General features: G+C 43.5%; 1 protein-coding gene across 1 annotated transcript in view; it reads right to left on the reverse strand.

Annotated features, from left to right (window-relative positions):
* Positions 1 to 21147, reverse strand: part of mphosph9 (M-phase phosphoprotein 9) — a 33977-nt gene extending 12830 nt beyond the window's left edge. The window contains exons 1-13 of the mRNA XM_080477471.1: positions 21053 to 21147; positions 19312 to 19544; positions 18688 to 18835; positions 15230 to 15319; positions 8074 to 8537; positions 6681 to 6801; positions 6486 to 6555; positions 4895 to 4998; positions 4542 to 4637; positions 3412 to 3749; positions 2585 to 2725; positions 1803 to 1890; positions 262 to 465 (exon numbers count right to left, since the gene is read on the reverse strand). Of these exons, the coding sequence (XP_080333597.1) occupies positions 262 to 465; positions 1803 to 1890; positions 2585 to 2725; positions 3412 to 3749; positions 4542 to 4637; positions 4895 to 4998; positions 6486 to 6555; positions 6681 to 6801; positions 8074 to 8537; positions 15230 to 15319; positions 18688 to 18835; positions 19312 to 19508 (2061 nt within the window). The 5' untranslated portion in view covers positions 19509 to 19544; positions 21053 to 21147. The remainder of the gene's footprint in view (positions 1 to 261; positions 466 to 1802; positions 1891 to 2584; positions 2726 to 3411; positions 3750 to 4541; positions 4638 to 4894; positions 4999 to 6485; positions 6556 to 6680; positions 6802 to 8073; positions 8538 to 15229; positions 15320 to 18687; positions 18836 to 19311; positions 19545 to 21052) is intronic.
* Between the last annotated feature and the right edge of the window lie 469 nt (positions 21148 to 21616).

The raw sequence follows: 21616 nt of genomic DNA on the forward strand, positions 1-21616 counted from the left end.
CCAGGTGTCCCTGAACGCATCACTGCCTAAATCAGATCAACTGCCTAAAATCAGATGATCTTCTCTGATGACGACATGTTTAAAGGACGGTGGACGTCTGGTGGTCAGACTGCAGGACGCTGGAAGCTTTTTGATGTAAAACTGAGAGAAGTTGTGCAATATGACGTCATTTCAGTCAGTTTTACAGTGATTGAACAAGTTGTTGAAACAGTCGTTCTAAATATTTCAGTGGGAGTCCTACAAAGGGTTAAGCAGACTCACGTCCTGCAGCATCTTGTACTCCCTCTCCCTCCTCGCCTCCCTCTCGCCGGCCTGCTCCGCCTCGTCCTCCAGCTGCCGGACTCGGGTCCTGAGTCGAGCTGCCAGGGCGTCCTTCTCTCTGCCTGATCGTTTGCTCTCATCTAGATGCTGCTGCAGCGACGTGACGGCGCCAGCGGCGCCGGCATAGCGCTCCGCCCACTCAGCCTGGGAAAGATTAACAACATACATGCCGACAGTTTCGTTCAAGGTTCATCTAAATGAGGAAAAATTGAAACACTTTCCAGAAATTAATACTACACATTCATAGTCAGTCAGCTCATGTTAATGTTGACGGTTTAGTTTCAAACAGAAGGAGATACCGTATTTTCACGACTATAAGGCGCACATAAAAGTCTTAGATTTTCTTCAAAATGTGCGGCGCGCCCTATGGTGCAGTGCGCCCTATGTGTGTGTTGTTGTTGTAAAGCGGACGTAGTAGTGAACACCATGAGAACGTTAAAGGGGGAAGTGTGGGCGTGGATTGTATATAAATGAACGGGTATGTGCGTTATGCAGAACATCGTTGTTTTAACAACCCTGAAAATGGCGAAGAGACACGCTTATGAAGCACAGTTTAAACTGAAGGCCATCAGCTACGCGGAGGAACATGGAAATCGAGCAGCCGCGAGAGAATTTAAGATTAATGAATCGATGGTTCGCAAGTGGAGGAAGCTGGAAAACGAGCTCCGACAGGTGAAGAAGACGCAGCTGAGTTTCCGCGGACATAAGGCGAGGTGGCCCGAGTTGGAGGAAAGACTCGAGCAGTGGATCATCGCACAAAGAACGAGTGGGAGAAGCGTTTCGACGGTCACCATTCGACTAAAAGCAGTAACGCTAGCAGAAGAAATGAAAATTGAACATTTCCGCTGGACATCGGTGTGAACCGGCCGTTCAAAGTAAGGCTGCGAGCGGCGTGGGAGCGATGGATGACCGATGGAGGCCACAGTTTCACTAAGAGTGGAAGGCAGCGCCGGGCGAGTTACGCCACAATTTGCAAATGGATTGTAGATGCTTGGGCTAGCATGTCTGCTGGCACTGTTGTTCGAGCTTTCGCAAAAGCCGGCATCATTTCCAAGGAGCCGCACGGCACGGAAAGTGACTGACAGTGAAGAAAATGAACCTGGTATGTTTGATGGAGATTTAGCGCAGCTGTTCAATTCAGAAACAGAGGATGAGGAGTTCGATGGGTTTGATTGATGACGATTACAGGTAAAAAAAATGTTAGTACTTTGTAATCAATACTTAAATAAAGCACAACCAAACTCAGTTTTGCTCCCGCTCTATTCTTAAATACGCACACTTGTATGCTTGTGTGTGTTGTTGTAATGCGGACACCATGAGAACGTTAAAGGGGGAAGTGTGGGCATGGAACCCGCGCCCTATGAGCAGGTGCGCCTTATGTGTGTGTTAAATGCAGTAATGGCACACATAACTGAGACTGCGCCTTTTAGTACGGTGCACCTTTTGGTCGTGAAAATACGGTAAAAGCAGAGGTTTGGTACCAGTTTCTTCTCCAGCGAGCTGTTTGCTGCCTCCAGTTCTTGAACTCGACTTGTGGCTCCAGACAGAGCTTCTTCCAGATGTTTGCATCTGCAGATCAAGAGAGAACAAATGGCACAATCAATTAGGACTATTTCCATTCTCTATAAATCCAACTCTGACTTCTAAAAATGTTGTAATGCACATTTCTATACATAACTTTTGAATCTAAGTTTTTGTTTTTTTACAACCCGAGGAAGTTTTTCATGTTTTATAAAGATTATAAAAGCAGTCTAAAAACCTTAAACTACGGAAAGAGAATAAAAACAATTTATATGTTATCCCAGAATTAACAATTCTTTGAGAAATACTACTAAATGAAGTGATTAATACATTTTTAATGAAATGAAAACAGTTAAATTAAGATTTGATTGAGATAAATCTTCATTAACTCCCAAAATTTGGATGAAAAAGTAAAAATCAAATCATCAAATAAACAATTAAAAAAAACCTGATAAAATAACAACAAATAATTAAGAATTTTTGTATTAATTTAAAAATGTTTTCATTAAAAATATATTTTACTAAAACATTACAAAAGATTCTGATTAAAATTTAATTTAATTTAAAATTTCTAATATATTAAAATATAGCAACAATGTAAAATATCTTTTACAATCAAAATTAATAAAGATTATAATAACAAAAAAAAACATTTTTGAAAATGTAAGCAAATGAAGTGAATTCAATGTGTTTCCATAAACCTTGAAAATCAAAAGCAGTGATAAAAAGAGAGGCTGCCGACCTCTGCGTGAGGATGTGGTTGCTCTTCTCTAAATCCTGCGGCAGCTTCAGTTTGTCTCTCAGCGTCTGGATCTCACTCTCGTAATACGCCTTTAGGTCGGCCACATGGCGAGAGTGTTTCTCTCTCAGGTTCTGCCTCAGACTGCAGGAGCAGATCACACCACATCACATCAGATCGCATCAGATGACATCAGATTGCGTCAGATCACATCAGATCACATAAGATCGCATCAGATAACATCAGATTGCGTCAGATCACATCAGATGACATAAGATCACATCAGATGACATCAGATTGTATCAGATCAAACAAGATCACATCAGATTGGATCAGATCACACAAGATCACATCAGATCACATCAGATCGCATCAGATCGCATCAGATGACATCAGATTACGTCAGATCACACAAGATCACATCAGATGACATCAGATTGTATCAGATCAAACAAGATCACATCAGATGACATCAGATTGCGTCAGATCACATCAGATGACATAAGATCACATCAGATGACATCAGATTGTATCAGATCAAACAAGATCACATCAGATTGGATCAGATCACACAAGATCACATCAGATCACATCAGATCGCATCAGATCGCATCAGATGACATCAGATTACGTCAGATCACACAAGATCACATCAGATGACATCAGATTGTATCAGATCAAACAAGATCACATTAGATCACATCAGATCACACAAGATCACAGAAGGTCACATCAGATTAATGATTTCACACGTTAACAAGCTGACATGATTGGATGTGATCTGGGTGTTTTGTGATTGGCGGGCCGTTGGACGTGTGCGCAGCACTCACAGAGACAGGACCACCGGATCCTCGGCATGCGGCCCCCCGGGGGGTGGGAGGGGCTTCAGGGTGCTGGTGTGGGTGTGGCTTCCCTCCTCCTCGCTGCCCCCCCGTTGCAGGACCCCCCCCCACGAGCCCGGCACATCACAGGGCGGAAGTCCGCCGGCGGCGCTGGAGGCGTCAGAGATGCAGTCAGTGTCCCCCGGGTGGGGGCTGTCGGGGGTCGCGACCCTCGGGGAGAGGAGCGGCTGAGCGGCAAAGGACGGGCTGCTGAAATGGGAGGGCGAGGTGAAGCCGGAAGTCCGGTCTGACTGACGCGCGTTCGCCACCGGGTCTAAAGTGAACATCTGAAGAGACACAGAGGATTTCAATGGATCACATTCAGCTAGAAAAACAACAAAAACAATAAATAACATCAAATACTCAGAGGTCACGACCAGAACACACTGAGAATATAATGTTTTCTGTTGTTTTTTGTAAATGAAACACGATACAAATATAAAATGGTGAAAGGAAAACAATGACAATAATAAATAATTTTATAAAAAAAGTAAATGTAGAATAAAGTTGCTAAATAGTGACGACTTCTACTATTTATTTATACTAGGCTTATCAACTTTATTAAATCAATAAGTCAATAAAACTTGAATAATTGTTAATGCATCATCAATAGTTTCCATTGTTATTGTTCTAAAATATTTTTTTATCAATATTTTTAACAATTCTAAGTGTAAACATTTTTTCATTATTGTAAAAAAAATCATAAAAATGTAATATTAATAAATACATATATAAATGTAATATTAATAAATACATTTATAAATGGAAAATAGAATTTCTAAAGAATGACCACTGCTTATCATTTAAATCAATATATAAGAATATATTTTAATAGATAATAGTATTAATTATTATTCTGAACTACAGTGTAGAATCATTAGTGACTGAATGGAAATAATTATGAGAATAATTTTAAAAATTCCATATTAATCAGAATAGTGATGACATCATGTAAATAAGAAGGAATTGATCAAAACTTGATTATTTTTGTCACCATCATATTATTGAAACAATACCTAGTTGAGATGTAATAAGATAAATAACAATAATCTCTGGAGTTCTAGGTGGAGGTTAGTTACCTGCGGTGATCCGTCCCAGTCGGAGCGCCTCCAGTCCACTCGCTGTTTGTTCTGGTAGATTTCTCTGAGGGAGAGTCGAGGCTCCTGAGACGGAGTCTGAAAGAGAAGAACTTTGAGTTACTCCTTTATTACAGACCAGGACAAGAAGGGGAGCAGAAGAAAGGCGACTGTGGGACGTGGACGAAGCTTCACAGCGTCGGCTCAGGAATTCAGACTTCAGGACCGAACAGAAAGCAGATTTAACTCCAGGAAGACTTCAGACTCCAGCTGCTTCCTACTTATACTTTTCATGCTCATTCCTTTTGTATGTATTCTTCTGGAAATGTGCGTCCTGGCGACAACATGAGACTCACCGGACTGAGCGACGCCTCCTGCAGGAGGAGGTAGGCGCCACTGTCGAAGCTGTCGGGGAGCGGCCGGTACAGCTCACACTCGTTCAGACGCCAGTACGTCAGGCCTGAAACACACATCACATCCTGGTACTAGCCGAGTACTTAGACTCACTGCAGCTGGAGGAAAGTATCTGTATGAACAAACACTGTGATGATCTGAATGTCGGAAAATTCATTATCAACATTTCAACACCAGAAAATTCTCTTTTCCATCCATCCCTCCATCTATCTTCTCCCTCTTATCTGTTTCTGGGTGGTGTGGGTGTCAGTCTGAGCACCGTCACCCAGATCACAAAGCATCCATCCATCCATCCCTCCATCTTATCTATTCCGGGTGGTGTGGGTGTCAGGCTGAGCACCGTCACCCAGATCACATTACACCATTAAGAACCTTCCTGCGGGTGGAGAGCCCACAGGAAGGTGACGCCCGGCGTGGGACATGAACCCTCTACCTTAAAATTGAGAGTCTCCTGCTCTACCTACTGAGCTGGCTGGGGGACAAAATTCTCTTTTCAACATTTATATTTCACTTGAAGTGTTTCTACAGCTGTACTGCTTTTCAGGGCAGATTGTTAAAAACCTGAAAGAGTCAGTGTGATTTTTAATTCCGTAATTTAATGAATTTCCAGTGAAAACACTGGAAATTCATTAAATGACATGAGTCAAACACACTGAATAACCTGAAGATTAAAGCTGAATCCTGCTGCGGAGGATCTGAATGGAAAGAAGGAATGTTATTATTTATATATCACTGAAAAATGTAAGCATTCAAAAAATCTAAATCACAACTAAAGAAAGAATAACATTGTTATTGAATACATTAGAAGAACAAACAAATTAGTGCATGAATTCAATTTGAATAGACATTAAAGTAAAATAATAAACAATCGCCAACTTATTACTTTCTATCCAATGACCTACATTACTGGGTTATTGGTGATACTACTTTGTAAAGTAGTAAACTAGTGTTTAGGATTCGGTTGTAGGATTCAGGTTCAACATCTACAACACCAGATGTCTGCAGAGCCAGAAGCAGCTGACGGTTCACACCCGGGACACAACCTGTTCTCACTGTCTCACCTGTTCTCGCTCTCAGATCAGGGGGACAGATCCATCCAGGCCAGAACCAACACGTTTTACCCAACTGCAATACGGGCCCTGAACACTCAACACCATGTCTAAGGATACGTTCAGTACATATGTTTCCTCAGTGGTTCAATAAATGTAAACAGTTCAAGTGTTGTTCGCTGTTTTTACTATAAATACTGTTCATTGTTTCTATTGCCTCCCTTGTATACTGTACATATATTTATCGTTTAGTCTCATTCTAGGTGTACCGTACACCATGAGAGTTATCTTTTCATTTCTTTTTACTTCTACAATGACAATAAACTTTTCTAGTCTGTTCTATAGTCATTAAACAATATTTCATGTTTAATTCTCAAATCAAATTCAGGATTTGTTCTGTGTGTGTGTGTGTGTGTGTGTGTGTGTGTGTGTGTGTGTGTGTGTGTGTGTGTGTGTGTGTGTGTGTGTGTGTGTGTGTGTGTACCTGATGCCTCAGAGAGGGGACTGTCGCTCCTCCTCGGGTTGAAACATCCGGAGGTTCCAGCTGCTGGATGCTGAGGGAAGAAAAGACGAGACTGAACAGAAGGTAAAGAGAGAGAGGAGACCCTCCAGGTCCAGGTCTGGTACCTCTCCTGGTTTAGGTCTGGTCCAGAGACCCTCCTGGTCCAGGTCCTCCTACCTGGTCCTGGGGGTCTGTGGGGGTCTCTGGAGGATGCTCCTGGTCCTGGGCTGGTCCTGCTCTGGTCCTCTGGGCTCTGAGCTGGTGCCTCTGGGCCCAGGAAGTGAGCTGCTGGTTGGAGCTGCAGAGAGACGACAGGCTCTCAGGCTCTTGAGGGTTTGAACCACAACGTTTACCAGACGGACAGACGCTGAGAGAATCCGTACGAATGAAGACCTAAAGTTTTAAAACTGCTCAAATAATCTCAGCTTCAACTTCAGGCCTCACAAACAAACTATTCTTTAATCACACCTTGTTCTCCAGATCAAATTCCACTTATCCCACTTTGTGCCTCAGCAGTTCAATAAACCACGAGTTAATAACTCAATAGATCAGAATTACATCGGCAGGACCGAACTGCAGGATGGAACCTGTAATTCAACCCCTGTGCACTAGGTGGCAGTAGTGTATAGTGTCATTTTAGTGCCAAAAACCCAAGCACATAAAAACTGTAATTGGGCACAGTGAGACCACTTTATTATAGCATCAATAAAAATATTTTTTAATGTTTTAATTTATTTAACATTTGCATATGTAAATGCAGAGTGTATGCAGCAATGTGGTATTATTAATTATCTTTCCTCTAGCTGCTGTTGTGTTCCTTTACACAAGAGTAAGTCCACCTGAACCCACTTGTCTATGCGTACTTCATATCAGGACCGCAGGATTATCATATGGGCCTAATTATTGATGTTATAATTGCAAGTATAGTCAGTTTAGTAGAAATATAATTAATGACAGACTATCAATAGAAATAATGAATAGGGTTTTAATATTACTTAAAAAAAAAACGATTTACGTTTCAGAAATCATCTCAGATTAAGGAAAATTAGGCGTTGACCAGACGTCAGTTCAGCTGGCACAGTAAAATAAAAAGAAAGAAGCTCGCTCCATACCTCAGTGCCAGGATAAAATCAAAAGGAATCTGAGAGAAAACTGTGTGAGTTACTTGCTCAGCCATGATGGCCCCATAAAAACTTTAATTCCTTTCTTTTTTCCTCCCTGGAAACGGCCACTTCATTTTCCCAAAGATCCAAAACTCAACATCACCGCGGGCAGAGAAATGACAAAGTTCACAGCGAGCGCACAGACCGAGGCAGCGCACAGACCGAGGCAGCGCACAGACCGAGGCAGCGCACAGACCGAGGCAGCGCACGCGCAGAAAAACACGCGCAGAAAGGCATGCGCAGAAAGGCATGCGCAGAAAGTGCTCCAACTGTGCGTGATTACAGTTTTTATGCTCTTGGGTTTTTGGCACTAAAATGACGCCATAGCAGTGAGTGACTCCAACACTTTCGAACACGTCTGAATGGGAGAAGTGTTGACAGAAACATGTGGATGACTGAGGACTCACCTGCTGGAGGTTTTCTGCTGGTACCCTGCTGGGTTGACGGCCCGACTCCCCTCGTCTGTGACTTCCTGCCGCTGTCTGATGGTGGCTGACTCAGCGTCTTCCTGGAGGCGAGCGGTCCAATGGAGCTTCGCTCCTCGCTCTTCCTCCTCACCCGGGCAGCCGGCGGGCTCCAGGCCGGCGGGCTCCAGGCCGGAGGACTCCCAGGCGGACAGCGTCCCGTACCCACTGCTGAGCACGGTGGCGGCCCGCCGCTCAGGGGCGGGTCTGTGCGGCGGCGACGGCGAGCTGAAGGCCGTGTGGTTGTGGGGGGGGGTGGTTTTGGGGGCCGAGCGCTTGCTGGTCATGATGGGGAAGATGTCTGCGGCTGGTTTGGTCTCCGGCATCGGGGGGAAGTCGGAGTGTGGCGGCATGCTGGCCTGGCGGTTCTGGAGCTGAACCAGGGCCTTGATTTCATCCTGGATCAGCTGGAAACCAAGACACAGGTCAAAGGTCAACGTCAGACCAGGAAGGAGAAGGACTGCTGGGCCTTCATCCACACCTTGATTGACCGAGCTGTGTGGCGTGGAGCATTGTACTGCTGGAAGAACCAATCCTCAGAGTTGAGGAACGTTGTCAGAGCAGAAGGAAGCAAGTCTTCTTCCCAGATAACTTTGTATGTGGACTGATTCATGTGTCCTTCGCAAAGACGAATCTGCCCTCTTGATTTTTTCCAGAGCTGTATATGTGTGTATCTATATGTAGATGTGTACATGTGATTGATATAACTATATATGTGTTCTCAAAAATAATGCGTTAAAAAAATGTACGGGATTAACGCAGTTTTGTTTACTTCCGTTTTTTTTAACTCCCTTACTGGAGCAGCAGCATGAGCAGCGTCTCTAGATTCAGCACCGTAACAACAGAGCAGCACAATACTGAGTGGAATAATATTAAGGCAAAAAGTTCCATTTAAAAAGTTTCCTGACGGCTGATTGAGAAAGTGAAGGTCAATAGTTTTACTTTGAAAAGCTGAATTTAACAACCACAGAAGTAATTCTGCAGCAAAACAGCAGGTTGCCATGTTGGCTGACCAGGAGCCTCCAAACTGTTAAAGCTGGAGGAAAGACTGCTAAAATATTTATTTCTCCTCTTTATCTCTTTCCCTGGCTCTCCTGTATACTGTGTGTGTGTGTGTGTGTGTGTGTGTGTGTGTGTGTGTGTGTGTGTGTGTGTGTGTGTGTGTGTGTGTGTGTGTGTGTGTGTGTGTGTGTGTGTGTGTGTGTGTGTGTGTGTGTGTGTGTGTGTGTGTGTGTGTGTGTGTTAGACTTATGTTAGATGTTTATTATTACATTTATTTATGTTTCTAATCTTACAAAGAAACAGTTTCCCCAAAAGCTAAAAGGACATTATAAAAATAGTCTTTGAATTTAAATATAGTTTCTGTGTTGAGCCAACATTAATTCCGTGGTTTTCCTTAAGAAAAGTAGTGCTGTCAATCAAAAAAATGTATTAATTGCACAATTTTCCGAAATTAATTGCGATTAATCGCATTGTTTTTCTACTGAAGACTGAAGCTTGTAATGGATATTTATTCAGGGAAAACCACAGAATCAATGTCGACTCAACACACACTATATTAGACTATATTTCAATTCAAAGACTATTTTTATAACGTTCTTTTAGTTTTTGGTGAAACTGTTACTCTCGAAGATCAGCAAAATAATAAAAACATTAATTAAGTAATTAATAAACATCTAACATCAGTCTGGATTTTGTTAGAGTGCAGGTCCACCACTTTGAGAATTTGAATATTTCTAGAAATCAAGTTGTAAAGTTATTACATGAACAAAGTGGCAATAATGTACTGTGATATCCACACAGGAGACAGAGAGAGAGCATACTGTCACGGTTTGGTGGGGGGGCGTGTGTGGGGAGGTTTTAGTTTGGGGAGCCAGCCAGGTCTCTCTCCTGACATGTAAGAGGTTTTTAGTCAGTTAGGTGATTTAGTTAATATAGTTACACAACCAATCACATTTTGTTGTTTTTCCCCACATCAAACATACACAAAGTAATACACAATGAAATGTACACCCTCCTAATGTGAAATGTCTTAAAGGGGACATATCATGCTAAATCCACTTTTTTAGCCCTTAAATGCATGTTGTTGTATATTTAGAGTGTTTAGAAGTACAGAAAAGTTCAAAGTAGTCTCTTCAGGTGCTCCGTTGATATCTTTATATTCTGTTTTGGTCATATTTTGCGATCCGTTTCGATTTTTCTATTCTCTATTATGTTTTTTGAACAATGACGTCACAGTATTCCCGGCGGAACTGCCAAATTAGGACATCGACACTTCGAGCAATCCGCCATTTTTGTTTCTCTCTGCGATTTTGTAGTCCAACCTAAGGGTGCCGAAGTTACGAGAGGATAAGTCGAAATGTTCGGTTGTTGGATGTAGTAATCCACAAGCTTCGTTACACCGTCTCCCAGCATCAGAACCTTTTCGAAGTGCCTGGTTGAGTTTTATTTTTCACAGAAATGTACCCACATCTGTGGGTAAGGTCATTTTTGTGTGCGCGAATCACTTCAAGGACGACTGCTTCAGCAACCTCCGCCAGTATAAAGAAGGATTTGCCGAAAGACTTGGTCTGATTGAGCGGTCAGTTCCTTCTATCTATGGAGACGACGAACAGAGCACTTCGGTAAGCTGTATATAACGCTAAAAAGTGTGATGATAAGACGTCCCTGTCATTGTTTTGTTAGCATTAGCAGTTGCACCGTCTTCATATGTTAGCGCTGTGTGCTCGTTTTAGATTATAATGTAACTTCTGTGTTAAATAGTCGTTGTAATACAGGCAGTATTGTAGTAGTGGGCATGGATGGAGAAGTTAGTGTAAATATAGAAACACACCATTGCGTTACATCCATATGAAGACGTTGTTCTGCAGGTGCATCATCGTCATTTTCATCTCGCTCCGCCGGGTCCGACTCTGGCTCCAACATGTATGGCTGGATGGACAAATCTTCCCTTGTTGACATTTTGTAAATAATGTGTGAATATAAAGTTTCTGCGCCGCTAGATAATTGTATCTGTTCTATCAAACTACAAAGATGGCCGAACAGGGTGGCGTTGAACTGAGTGTCACCTCTGCAACCTGGAGAGGAGGCGGGGTATGAAGAGACCGCCCCAAAACGAGTTGCTCTCAGAAGCACAACAGAAAAGGGGTTGAAAAGGGGCCTGTGCAGCTCTAATAATGAGGAATTCAGACCCAAGCATTGCAGTTCCGCTTTATATAGACCACAACTGTATGATTTATATGTAAAAAGGAAGGATTTAAAAGCATGATATGTCTCCTTTAAACAAGCAAACACAGAACACTGATTTCAAAATAAAATGTTGTATTTGTTTTCATTTAAAGTGTCCCAATAAAAAAAGCAGAGAAATCGCAGTTCAGTTCATCAAAAAGCAAATTTACTCCCAACGGGAGAAGAAAAACTCTTCAGGAGCAAAAATAAATAATTCAGGAGCAACTCAAAGTTCATCAACACAAACAAAAGTTTCTACCAGAGCAGGAACATTTGAGCACCAGGGATTGATTTGGTCAGTCAGTCAGTATCCTGTTGTGCTTCCCAACTGCTCCAGAGGGGGCGCTGTAGTGGAATGGTGGAGCTGCAGTGGCTGGAGGAACCAGAGGTCTGTGAAAAGCCTGGCATGGAGGAACCAAAGCTGGACACCAACATGCTGCAGGAGGATTTACGTCTCTTAACAAGCATTAAGGAGCAGAGCTCCGACGCTCCGCTTCTCCCTGGGTTCCTTCAGCACTGCCAGGTTTACCTTGATATGGATTTTTCTGCTGTGATGTATAGCATTTATTTATGGATATTTATTTACTTAACAATGATCAATTGTGTCAAGGTGCTAAGGTTATTTTATTTTCTACTTTAAAAGGCACTCAAGCTAATTTATTTTGCTTGTTGACTAATTGTTTTTGGACTTGTTTTATAAGTCAGGTTTTGTTTGTTAGTTCTGGGTCAACTGCCACTCTCAACCACTAGATGGCGAGCCACCACCCAACCACCGCTGCATCGCGGTAGGAACATTTGATCTTTTGTTTATCGGACACTCTGACCTAATATTTGGAAAATACCCTGGGGATTCTTTTTGGTTACTTTGTTTTCCCCCAAATGCGAAAGAACTTTGCGGAACCCTTCGCATTCCAACTCTGCGACATCAAACAAACTGAACTCAGACACAACCAGAAAAACCACACTTTAAACTGAACTTTGACCACTGAGTTCTGAAATAAGAAAATACTGTCTGTATTTTATCATTTTATAATCACACACCTTGGCTCCACAGCCGGACCTATTTCTGTTTACCTTTTCTGAAGTCAGTTCCTGAGCCCCGAGTGCGTTACAGGTGCGTTTACACAGAACAAGTTTGGCACGAATCTCAATTCCTGACCGCGGATCAGGATTTTGACCTGAATTCTATGATTCAGGGTCGAGGCGTCACGTCGTCACGGACAGTCGCCACCTTTTATCATAAGTTACGAGTAAGAGCCGGAAACGGTGGAGGATCATCAGGAGTCATTACGCACCTTCAGCATTATTGTTCCGCCATGTTACGGGCTAATGTGTAAAGCTGCACTGCGGCGGGCTGCTGTGCGTCGTTGAGTATCATCAATCTCTATCATTCGTCTGTCATGAATGTGGCGTTTCAGGAGAATTTGGCATATTCAGTTGTGGATCTTGCTATGAGCGATGAGGGCAGCCGCCCAGGGCTCAATCTGTGAAGGAGCGCGGCAGAGGAAATGAGAATCATCGTCTCAGGTGCGTCTGGTGACTCCACACACGGCTCAGTTATTCTACCAGCAGTTACTGAACAGTTCACAGTCACACACTCCAGAGCGCTCAGCATTCAGAGAAACTCCATGGAGTTGATCAGAGAGGAGGATGCTGCAGGGAGCGAATGCTGTCACTCTGTAGAACACATCAACACACATCACTACTAATCCACACACTCAGTTACAAACTTCACCAGTACAGGTGGTTCTTGATCTTCTTGAAGATTCATTGGAGCCAAAAAGATGTTCCAGGAATATCAGGGATGTCAGGCCCATTTCAGAACTATCTTCAGATGCATTAGGTCACATTAAGAATGGCAGGAATGAACTCAGGAAGTCATCGTGCTGATGTGTAAACGCACCTTAAGCAAGTTTCACCATCGAGATAATTCTGCGACAAGAGTGAGGATATAGCGGAGGAGTGTTCTTCAACTGTGATCAGTGACTTAAAGAAACAAACGTTCTGAAGCTCATCTTGGCCTCAGGATTGAGACGACAGGATACATCAGAGGGATTTCCTCATCCCATCACTTCTCTCACTGATTGGTCAGTGAAGTCATTCATTTTGTTTATTTGGTATCTAACTGGTGTATTAGAACAAAAATTAAAACAATAGTACTATTAAGTTCATTTTTGTCAGTTTTTATACTTCAAATACAACAGACCACAATTAAAAAAGAATAAATGGATGAAATGAGAACAGAAACAAATGCAGCACTGAAACAACAGTTATGGTATTAACTTAATAAAAGTAACAAACTGTAAATCCCTCTCTGTATTTCTGTCTCTCTCTTGTGTGTAAATAATTAGAAAGTTGGTTTTACATTTTCTTTTTTTTAAGAGTACTTTTTTATGTGACACTCAACACAAGTTTTGAAAATCCCAGGCTTAAATTTAATTATTACCACAACTGCCTTGACTACTACTACAAATAATGATAATGATAATAAAAACAATAATAATAGTAATAATGGTAACTTCAGCTAAAACATCGGCAATTAAAACAACTTTTACTGCCATCGTGCAAAAACCTGCGACTGTTCCGGGCCTTGGTTTGACATGCTGGTCATATTGTGGCCCTCTGGGAGAAACTAATTGAGGAGCCCTGGAGTACTATATTTGCATGAGTTTGGATTGCTAATGAAAACGCATTTAATTGTGAAAATAAGGCCCCGTTTACGCAACAACGTTTCATGTGACAGCACCTAATCCGCTAAAAAAAAAGGAGTGCGTTTCCACTGCAGCAGCGGACACAGAGACAACGGTGTAGTTAGTATGCCGGGCCACAGGAGGGCGCTGTTGCTTGATTTTGTAATGAAACCACACAGACGTGAGCAGAGAACAATACGCTATAAACGTGAAGAAAATGAGTGGGATCCAGTTGAACTCTGGGTTGATGGTTCTGGTCCCTTTCAAGTGGGGAACCTGCACAAACTGAGGCTGAACGTGACAGGGGTTCGGCTTTGCTCTGTTATGTTCATATGTTTTTATTTAATTTTGTTGTTTTATTGTGTGCCACATGTCCAAAATAAACTTTTTGATTCAATAATAATAAAGAGAAGACTACATTATTATCCATCCATCCATCCATCCATCCATCCATCTCCTCCCTCTTATCCGTCCCCGGGTGGTGGGGGTGTCAGTCTGAGCACCGTCACCCAGATCACATTGCACCATTAAGAACCTTCCTGCAGGTGGAGAGCCCACAGGAAGGTGGCGCCCGGCGTGGGACATGAACCCTCTACCTTGAGATTGAGAGTCTCATGCTCTACCAACTGAACCAGCCGGGGCGTCACTACAATATTAAGTTTTAGGTATTTTTACAGTTTCTGTTCAGGTTTAAAACTTTTCCAGTGGAAAACAATAGGAAACACACGGTGCAGCACTCAGTTATGTTTGTCTTCATTATATTTAAAGTGGCTAAATGATTATTAGACTATTGATTAGTATAAATGTGTGTCTGCTGGTTTACAGTTGGAGGTTTGTTGTGAAGACATACAGTACAGTAAGTTACTATTTAGCTCTATACCTGAAACCGTCTTTAAAAAACCTCCATCAGTGTCATTCTCCAGATACGCGGGACAAAAGAAAAGAGAGGCAGCTTGATATCAGTGTGTGTGACTGATGATCCAGGTGCTAAATGTCATTAGAATAAAGAGAAGTTTCTATATTTCCTCCTCTAAAATATTCATCACACTGTGTCACCTTCACTGCAGGTGATGAAGTCTCACAGCTCAGCCGGCGCTGAGCTAACCAGATAAATCCAAAGAGAAACACGGAGGAGGAGAGTCTGCTTCTGGTTCATGTCTGTGTGTTGGGGTGCTTCAGACCTGGATTTGGCACTGGTACTGTTCCTGCTGGGCCAGGATCTGCTCCTGGTACTGCTTCTCCACCAGCTGGAACAGATGCAGCCATCGGCCCTGCAGAGGAAACCAAACACAGACGGGGACAGTGAATCAGCAGGAGGCGGAGCCAAGAGAGAATTACATCAGCAGGGGCGGAGCCAAGTAAGGTTTGTCTTGCATCACCGTCTACACAATGAGGGTACGTCCGAAAATTCCCTCTTATCTCCTTATCAATCGACTTTACCTTAACCCCTGGATGACATCACGGGGTCAAGGAAAGGAGTTAGGAGGCTTCCTAAAGGAGTTAGTGAAAGATGTTAGGAGGCTTCCTAAAGGAGTTAGTGAAAGTTGTTAGGAGGCTTCCTAAAGGAGTTAGTGAAAGGTGTTAGGAGACTTCCTAAAGGAGTTAGTGAAAGTTGTTAGGAGGCTTGCTAAAGGAGTTAGTAAAGGTGTTAGGAGGCTTCCTAAAGGAGTTAGTGAAAGTTGTTAGGAGGCTTCCTAAAGGAGTTAGTGAAAGTTGTTAGGAGGCTTCCTAAAGGAGTTAGTGAAAGGTGTTAGGAGACTTCCTAAAGGAGTTAGGAAAGGTGTTAGGAGGCTTCCTAAAGGAGTTAGTAAAGGTGTTAGGAGGCTTCCTAAAGGAGTTAGAGAAAGGTGTTAGGAGGCTTCCTAAAGGAGTTAGGAAAGGTGTTAGGAGGCTTCCTAAAGGAGTTAGTAAAGGTGTTAGGATGCTTCCTAAAGGAGTTAGTAAAGGTGTTAGGATGCTTCCTAAAGGAGTTAGTTAAAGGTGTTAGGAGGCTTCCTAAAGGAGTTAGTAAAGGAGATCACGGTGGTGAGGCAGTCAGACTTTCACTTAGTGACGTCATAATAAAGCGACGGCGGCTCTAGTTAGTGACGTCTGCCATGGTGGGGAAAGAACTACAAGTTTCTGAAAATGAACTACAAAAAGTTCATCTGGGTTCTAGATGATTTCAAGTGGTTCTAGGCAGATTATTACTTTGGTAACTTACATGATCTGCTCCTTTTTCAGTCATCCTGAGTTTCCCTGAACGCTCCGATGAGCGGGTTCCTTTAAATGTTGTCGCCGCAAGGAATTGTGGGGGAACATGAGCTGGTCTCCTTTGGTAAAGGAAGCATCAGTGGTTCCTAGGCTAAAGGAGGTTCTAAAGGAAGCATCAGTGGTTCCTCTGCTAAAGGAGGTACTAAAGGAACCATCAGTGGTTCCTAGGCTAAAGGAGGTTCTAAAGGAAGCATCAGTGGTTCCTAGGCTAAAGGAGGTTCTAAAGGAAACATCAGTGGTTCCTAGGCTAAAGGAGGTTCTAAAGGAAGCATCAGTGGTTCCTCTGCTAAAGGAGGTTCTATAGGAAGCAACCAGCCTCCTTTCCTTTGCTTATCATGGCCGCCACACTAAACACTTCAGGAGTTCAGGAAAAGTCGATAGAGGAGAGAGGAGGGACAAGTGGGACGTACCCTGAGTCTTAACACCCGAGTCCCGACACCAAATCTCTGCACTTTGTGGCCCGCGCCACTAAGGCTAATGTTCCATCACTTACCCCGAGCCGCTGTGATCCGGTCTGATGAGACCACAAAGCTCAAAGATCCACTTCACTTCACTTATTGAAGCTTTAAAGGAGTTGAAAGAGTCTGAACACACGCTGCAGGGACAATGCTAAATGCAAACCTCCAGAGTCCTGTAGGGAGCAAAGAGCTCCTACTTCAGCTGACGCTAAAATCCAATATGGTCGTTTGAAAATTGTGATTAAAGACTTTGATGAGCTCTGAATTTTTGAAGCGTTTTCCTTTTTTAGACGAGTCGTAAAATCTTGATTAAAATCTCGGTAAATGAGTGCGCAGGAGAAACAACGCTGAGCATGTATGAACAGGTCTGAGTGTGCAGACGTGAACGGGCCGTTTCCAGAATGACAAACCTGAGAAATTAGTCGGGACGCCGTCAGCCACGCCACATGACGGGAACTGGAGAACTGTAGAACCGGAATGTTTAGTCCGAGGTGATTCTGAGTGACGGACAGTGAAACCTCGTTAAGTGAACGCTAGAAACCTGTGCTGTCGGACTAAAGTCATGCTAATGCTAACTGTTCCACTCACTTATTGTTAATCTGTTGTATCTGGCTCATTCTGCTCTGAACTGCCTTTCAAACAGTCCATGGAATCAGTGTCGGCGCTCTTTCAAGCTGACCAAGTTACTATTTACAGCTCCTATTTAAAGAAATCACATGTTCATCCCCTCATTGACCGATGAGGTTTTTAATATCTGGGATGGGAACGGCTTACATTCTCTGTTTAATTTGAATATAGACAATACTTTTTCTTCCTTTGAACAGTTGGTCCAAAACTTTAATAATCCCAAGTCACACTTTTTTCGATATCTGCAATTAAGACATTTTGTTCGGGCTAATCCTGGCTGTTTTTCTTTATGTCCCCCTCAGTCACTGGTGGATGAACTCTTGTTCTGCCGGACAGACATTAAAAAGCTTTTAAGTAGGATCTATACCTTGCTCGCATCATATCATGAGACCAGTTTGAATGATCTTAAGCGGAAATGGGAAAGTGACTTGAAGGAAACCATGTCGGACTCAGTTTGGCAAAAGGCCATAGAGAATATTCCTTCTCCTTCAGTCTCCCCCCTGTCCTGGGCCTGCTTTGTTCAGGGTGGTCTCTGTTGATGACCCCTTGAGCAGGCATCAGACAAACATGATTGCTTTTTGTTGGTTGCTAGCTCCAAGACTAATCCTATTTAAATGGAAGGACGCATGTCCGCCGACATACAGCCATTGGCTCAAAGAGGTTATGGGTCACAGTCACCTCGAAAAGATGAGGTTTACACTGAAAGGAGTGTCGGTCAGACACTTTTACAATCACTGGCTGCCATTTATTATTTACTTTGAAAGTGTGTCTGCCAACAAGTTTGCCTAACTTGCACAAGCTCTGTACTTTGAATACCAAATGTTTGATATAACCTAGTCATTTTGAAGTAGGCTGCTTTATTTGATCCAGTATTTGATTTTTTTTTTCCCCTGTGTGTTTGTGTTTTATATGCTTAACAGTGTTTTAAAAAACAATAAAAATACACTGATAAAAAAAAATAGCTAAACAGGGAGAATCCATGATTTTATTTTATTTTTTTAAAGGAGACAAAAGCCAAAAATTAAACATGTCTAAATGCCACTTCATGAATATTTGCTCACTTTAAGTATAGCATTTTAGTTTATTCTTTCCAAATGTTATTTATTGTGAAATCCTGCCAGCAGCTCTTTTGGCCAAAAAGGATGTTGACCCCAGGGCTAAAGGAAGCTCATACCAGCAGTTTGACTCTGTGAATGACTGTTAATGTAGGAAGAGGAGGAGGAGGAAGAGGAGGAGGAGGAGGAGGAGGAGGAGGAGGAGGAGGAGCCCCCCCCCGCCCATAATCCTCTCCCAGCCTTTACCTCACAGTCTTTCCAGATCTCGGGGTCCGTCTCTCCGCTGCTCTGGATCTCCTGCACCAGAGCTCGGAGCGTCTCCAGAGAGCTGGGGTTGATGAAGGGGAGGTTCTTCTCCTGCTCCAGAGCCTCCTGGCTGCTCAGACACAAACTCCTGCAGACACGTTGTACAGTGATACAGTCAGGCCAGGGCGGAAGGTTCCTGGTTCAAATCCAACAACTTCACTCAGTCGTCTGCAACTACAGGAGCTGAGATGGATGGATGGATGGATGGATGAACAGAAGGAAGATGGATGGATGAACAGAAGGAAGATGGATGGATGAACAACAGATCAACATGTCTGCTCAACTTTACCACCAGGCGCAACGCTCACTGCAACACTGTCATCCATCATCCACCCCTCTCTCTGGACATCCAACATCCATCCATCTGTCTAATCATCCTCCTGTACAACTGTATATCTGGATGAATGGTTGGATGGATAGACAATTATAAATATGGATGGATGATTACAGATGATGGATGGATGATTAGACAGATGGATGGATGGATGGATGTCCAGAAGGAAGATGGATGGATGAGCAGGAGGATGGATGAACAGATGTATAGAGAAGTGTTGTTGTCTGCACCTGATCTTGTTGCATGCTGGTGAGATGTCCACGGTGCGGCTCTCCACAGCGCCCCCGGTGATCTGGAGAGACGTGCCCTCCGAGGAAACCAGGGATGCCTCGCTCTCCTTCCCCGCCTCCCCGTCGGCGCTGGCATGGCCGTGGCTCAGAGCGCCTGAGGTGGATACGTCCTCAGAGATACTGTCATCTGTGGACATCTTTATGGGCCCATGTGAGGGGGGTCAGTCTGAGAGCTGGGAGGGGGGGGGGGAAGAGGGAGACTTTGACTTCTGTCATTTCCACTCCTTTGTTTCACAAACTCAGCAGAAAGAGGAAGCCTTGAAGTGGAGGTCCTCCATCTTTTTACCATGAGCCCTCCTCTCTGACCTCACAGGTTGCAGACATCCTCTCTGACCTCTGACCTCACGGCTGTTTGACTAAATAAAAGATACGAAGCACAAACTCCCCCAAACAAAGAATCAACTTATCAGCTCCAAAAATCTAAAGGTTTCAACATCTATTCTCATTGAAGACGATTAGAAAAGTAAAGTCGAGCGAACGGTGAAAACTGTTCCGAAACACCAGCATGAGGACCCGTTTATACGACGTTTTCAAGTTAAAAACACTAAACTGTCGTAGCGTTTGAGGGTCTGTTTCCACAGCAACGGAGCTTGGAGTCACTAAAAACAACCTTTTGAAAAGGCTCAGACTCCGTCTCCATGAAAACGGGTCAAACATAACTTTTCTGAAACTCTGCTCGTGGTCCTGGTCACCATGACTGTAGTAACCAGTTGTTCGGCACATGCTCAGGAGAGACAATCAGAACGACGGTTCCTCCAGAGCGTCACAGTCCATGTTCTCCTGGGACTCATCGTTTCCATGGAAACACACATCCTTTTCAAAGCGTGGACATATAAATGCGAAACTTTTCTGAAACGGAAGTGCAAAAACGTTGCGTTTTCAGTTGAACTGTTGTCGTGGAAACGGGGCAGCTGTGATTAGCATTAGCAGTCCCCTGTAAAGCTCAGCTTCCCTTCGTTAGAAAGTCGTCTAAACTACAACTCCATGATGGTGGCGGAGCTTTTAAACCTGTTCAGTCTCACTGAGTTTTAGTAGAAATTTACTTCAATGGGCTCTAAACTAAACCTCTTCTCAAGGTTTTTTCAAATTAAACCATGAAAAAAAACTCTGTTCTGACACATTTACATCTGTTTTGGTGAAGTTTGGAGGGAACTGTGTGTGTGTGTGTGTGTGTGTGTGTGTGTGTGTGTGTGTGTGTGTGTGTGTGTGTGTGTGTGTGTGTGTGTGTGTGTGTGTGTGTGTGTGTGTGTGTGTGTGTGTGTGTGTGTGTGTGTGTGTATGAATGAGGGTTCGTTTGTGTGAATGTGTGTTTGCAGGTTGAAGTGTATGACATATCAGCTGACACACACACACACACACACACACACACACACACACACACACACCACAGTAGGAGCTCCGTTAGCCGCTGGTAGCCGTGATGTCAGCCGCGCACAGACGATGCTGCGGCGGGGTGAAGTCCCCGGTGAGCTCCCGGTAGGGTTGCTGGTTGGGCAGCTCGTTAGTTGCGGGTTATACCCGCCGTGTGGCGGAATCACGAGCGGTTGTCACGGTTAGCTAGCTAGCCGAGTTTGGCTAAGTTGCTTTATTACATGTTAGTAAGCGGAGCGGCGGGAGTTACGGCCGCGGGACAACCACCGGGAGCCCGCGGACAATCTCCGGTCGAGGTCGGGGGGCTTACCCGTGGAGCTGCGTCGTTATTTGATCCATATTAGAAGCGGAGAGAGCGCGGAAGCGGAGCGGCTGACAGCCAGGGTGCTGGCGGGGAGCTGCACTGCAGTCCTCCGACTGCCTCCGCTATTATCAACGGCCCCACACCGGCATGCCATTGGTGGAGACAGCTCCGAAATCCAGGGCTGTGATTGGTCCGCACTCTCGACCCGCGCTCTAATTGGCTGAGAGTTGTGCACATCTGTCCCGGACCAAACAGGAAGTTCACACTCTGGAAAACAAACAGAAAACATTGGATTTATTCAATCGTTCTTTGTTTTTACTTCATAATTCAAGAAAACCAGCGAATCTGATAGGTATCATCATTTAGAAAAGTATTTTTATCTTTTAACTCACCAGTTCTTCCATCCATCCATCTTCTATACTGCAAGCCAATAAGATTAGAATGTAGATGATATTAATACTCCATGTATTGTGTCTATTTATTTTACTTTTTCTGTCCTATTTTATATTACTCTCTATTCTAATCTATTGCATTCTTTACTCATGTTTTGGCATCGACCGGGTTTCAAGT

Source organism: Lipophrys pholis (assembly GCF_963383615.2).
Source record: "Lipophrys pholis genome assembly, chromosome: 12".
Lineage (NCBI taxonomy): Eukaryota > Metazoa > Chordata > Actinopteri > Blenniiformes > Blenniidae > Lipophrys > Lipophrys pholis.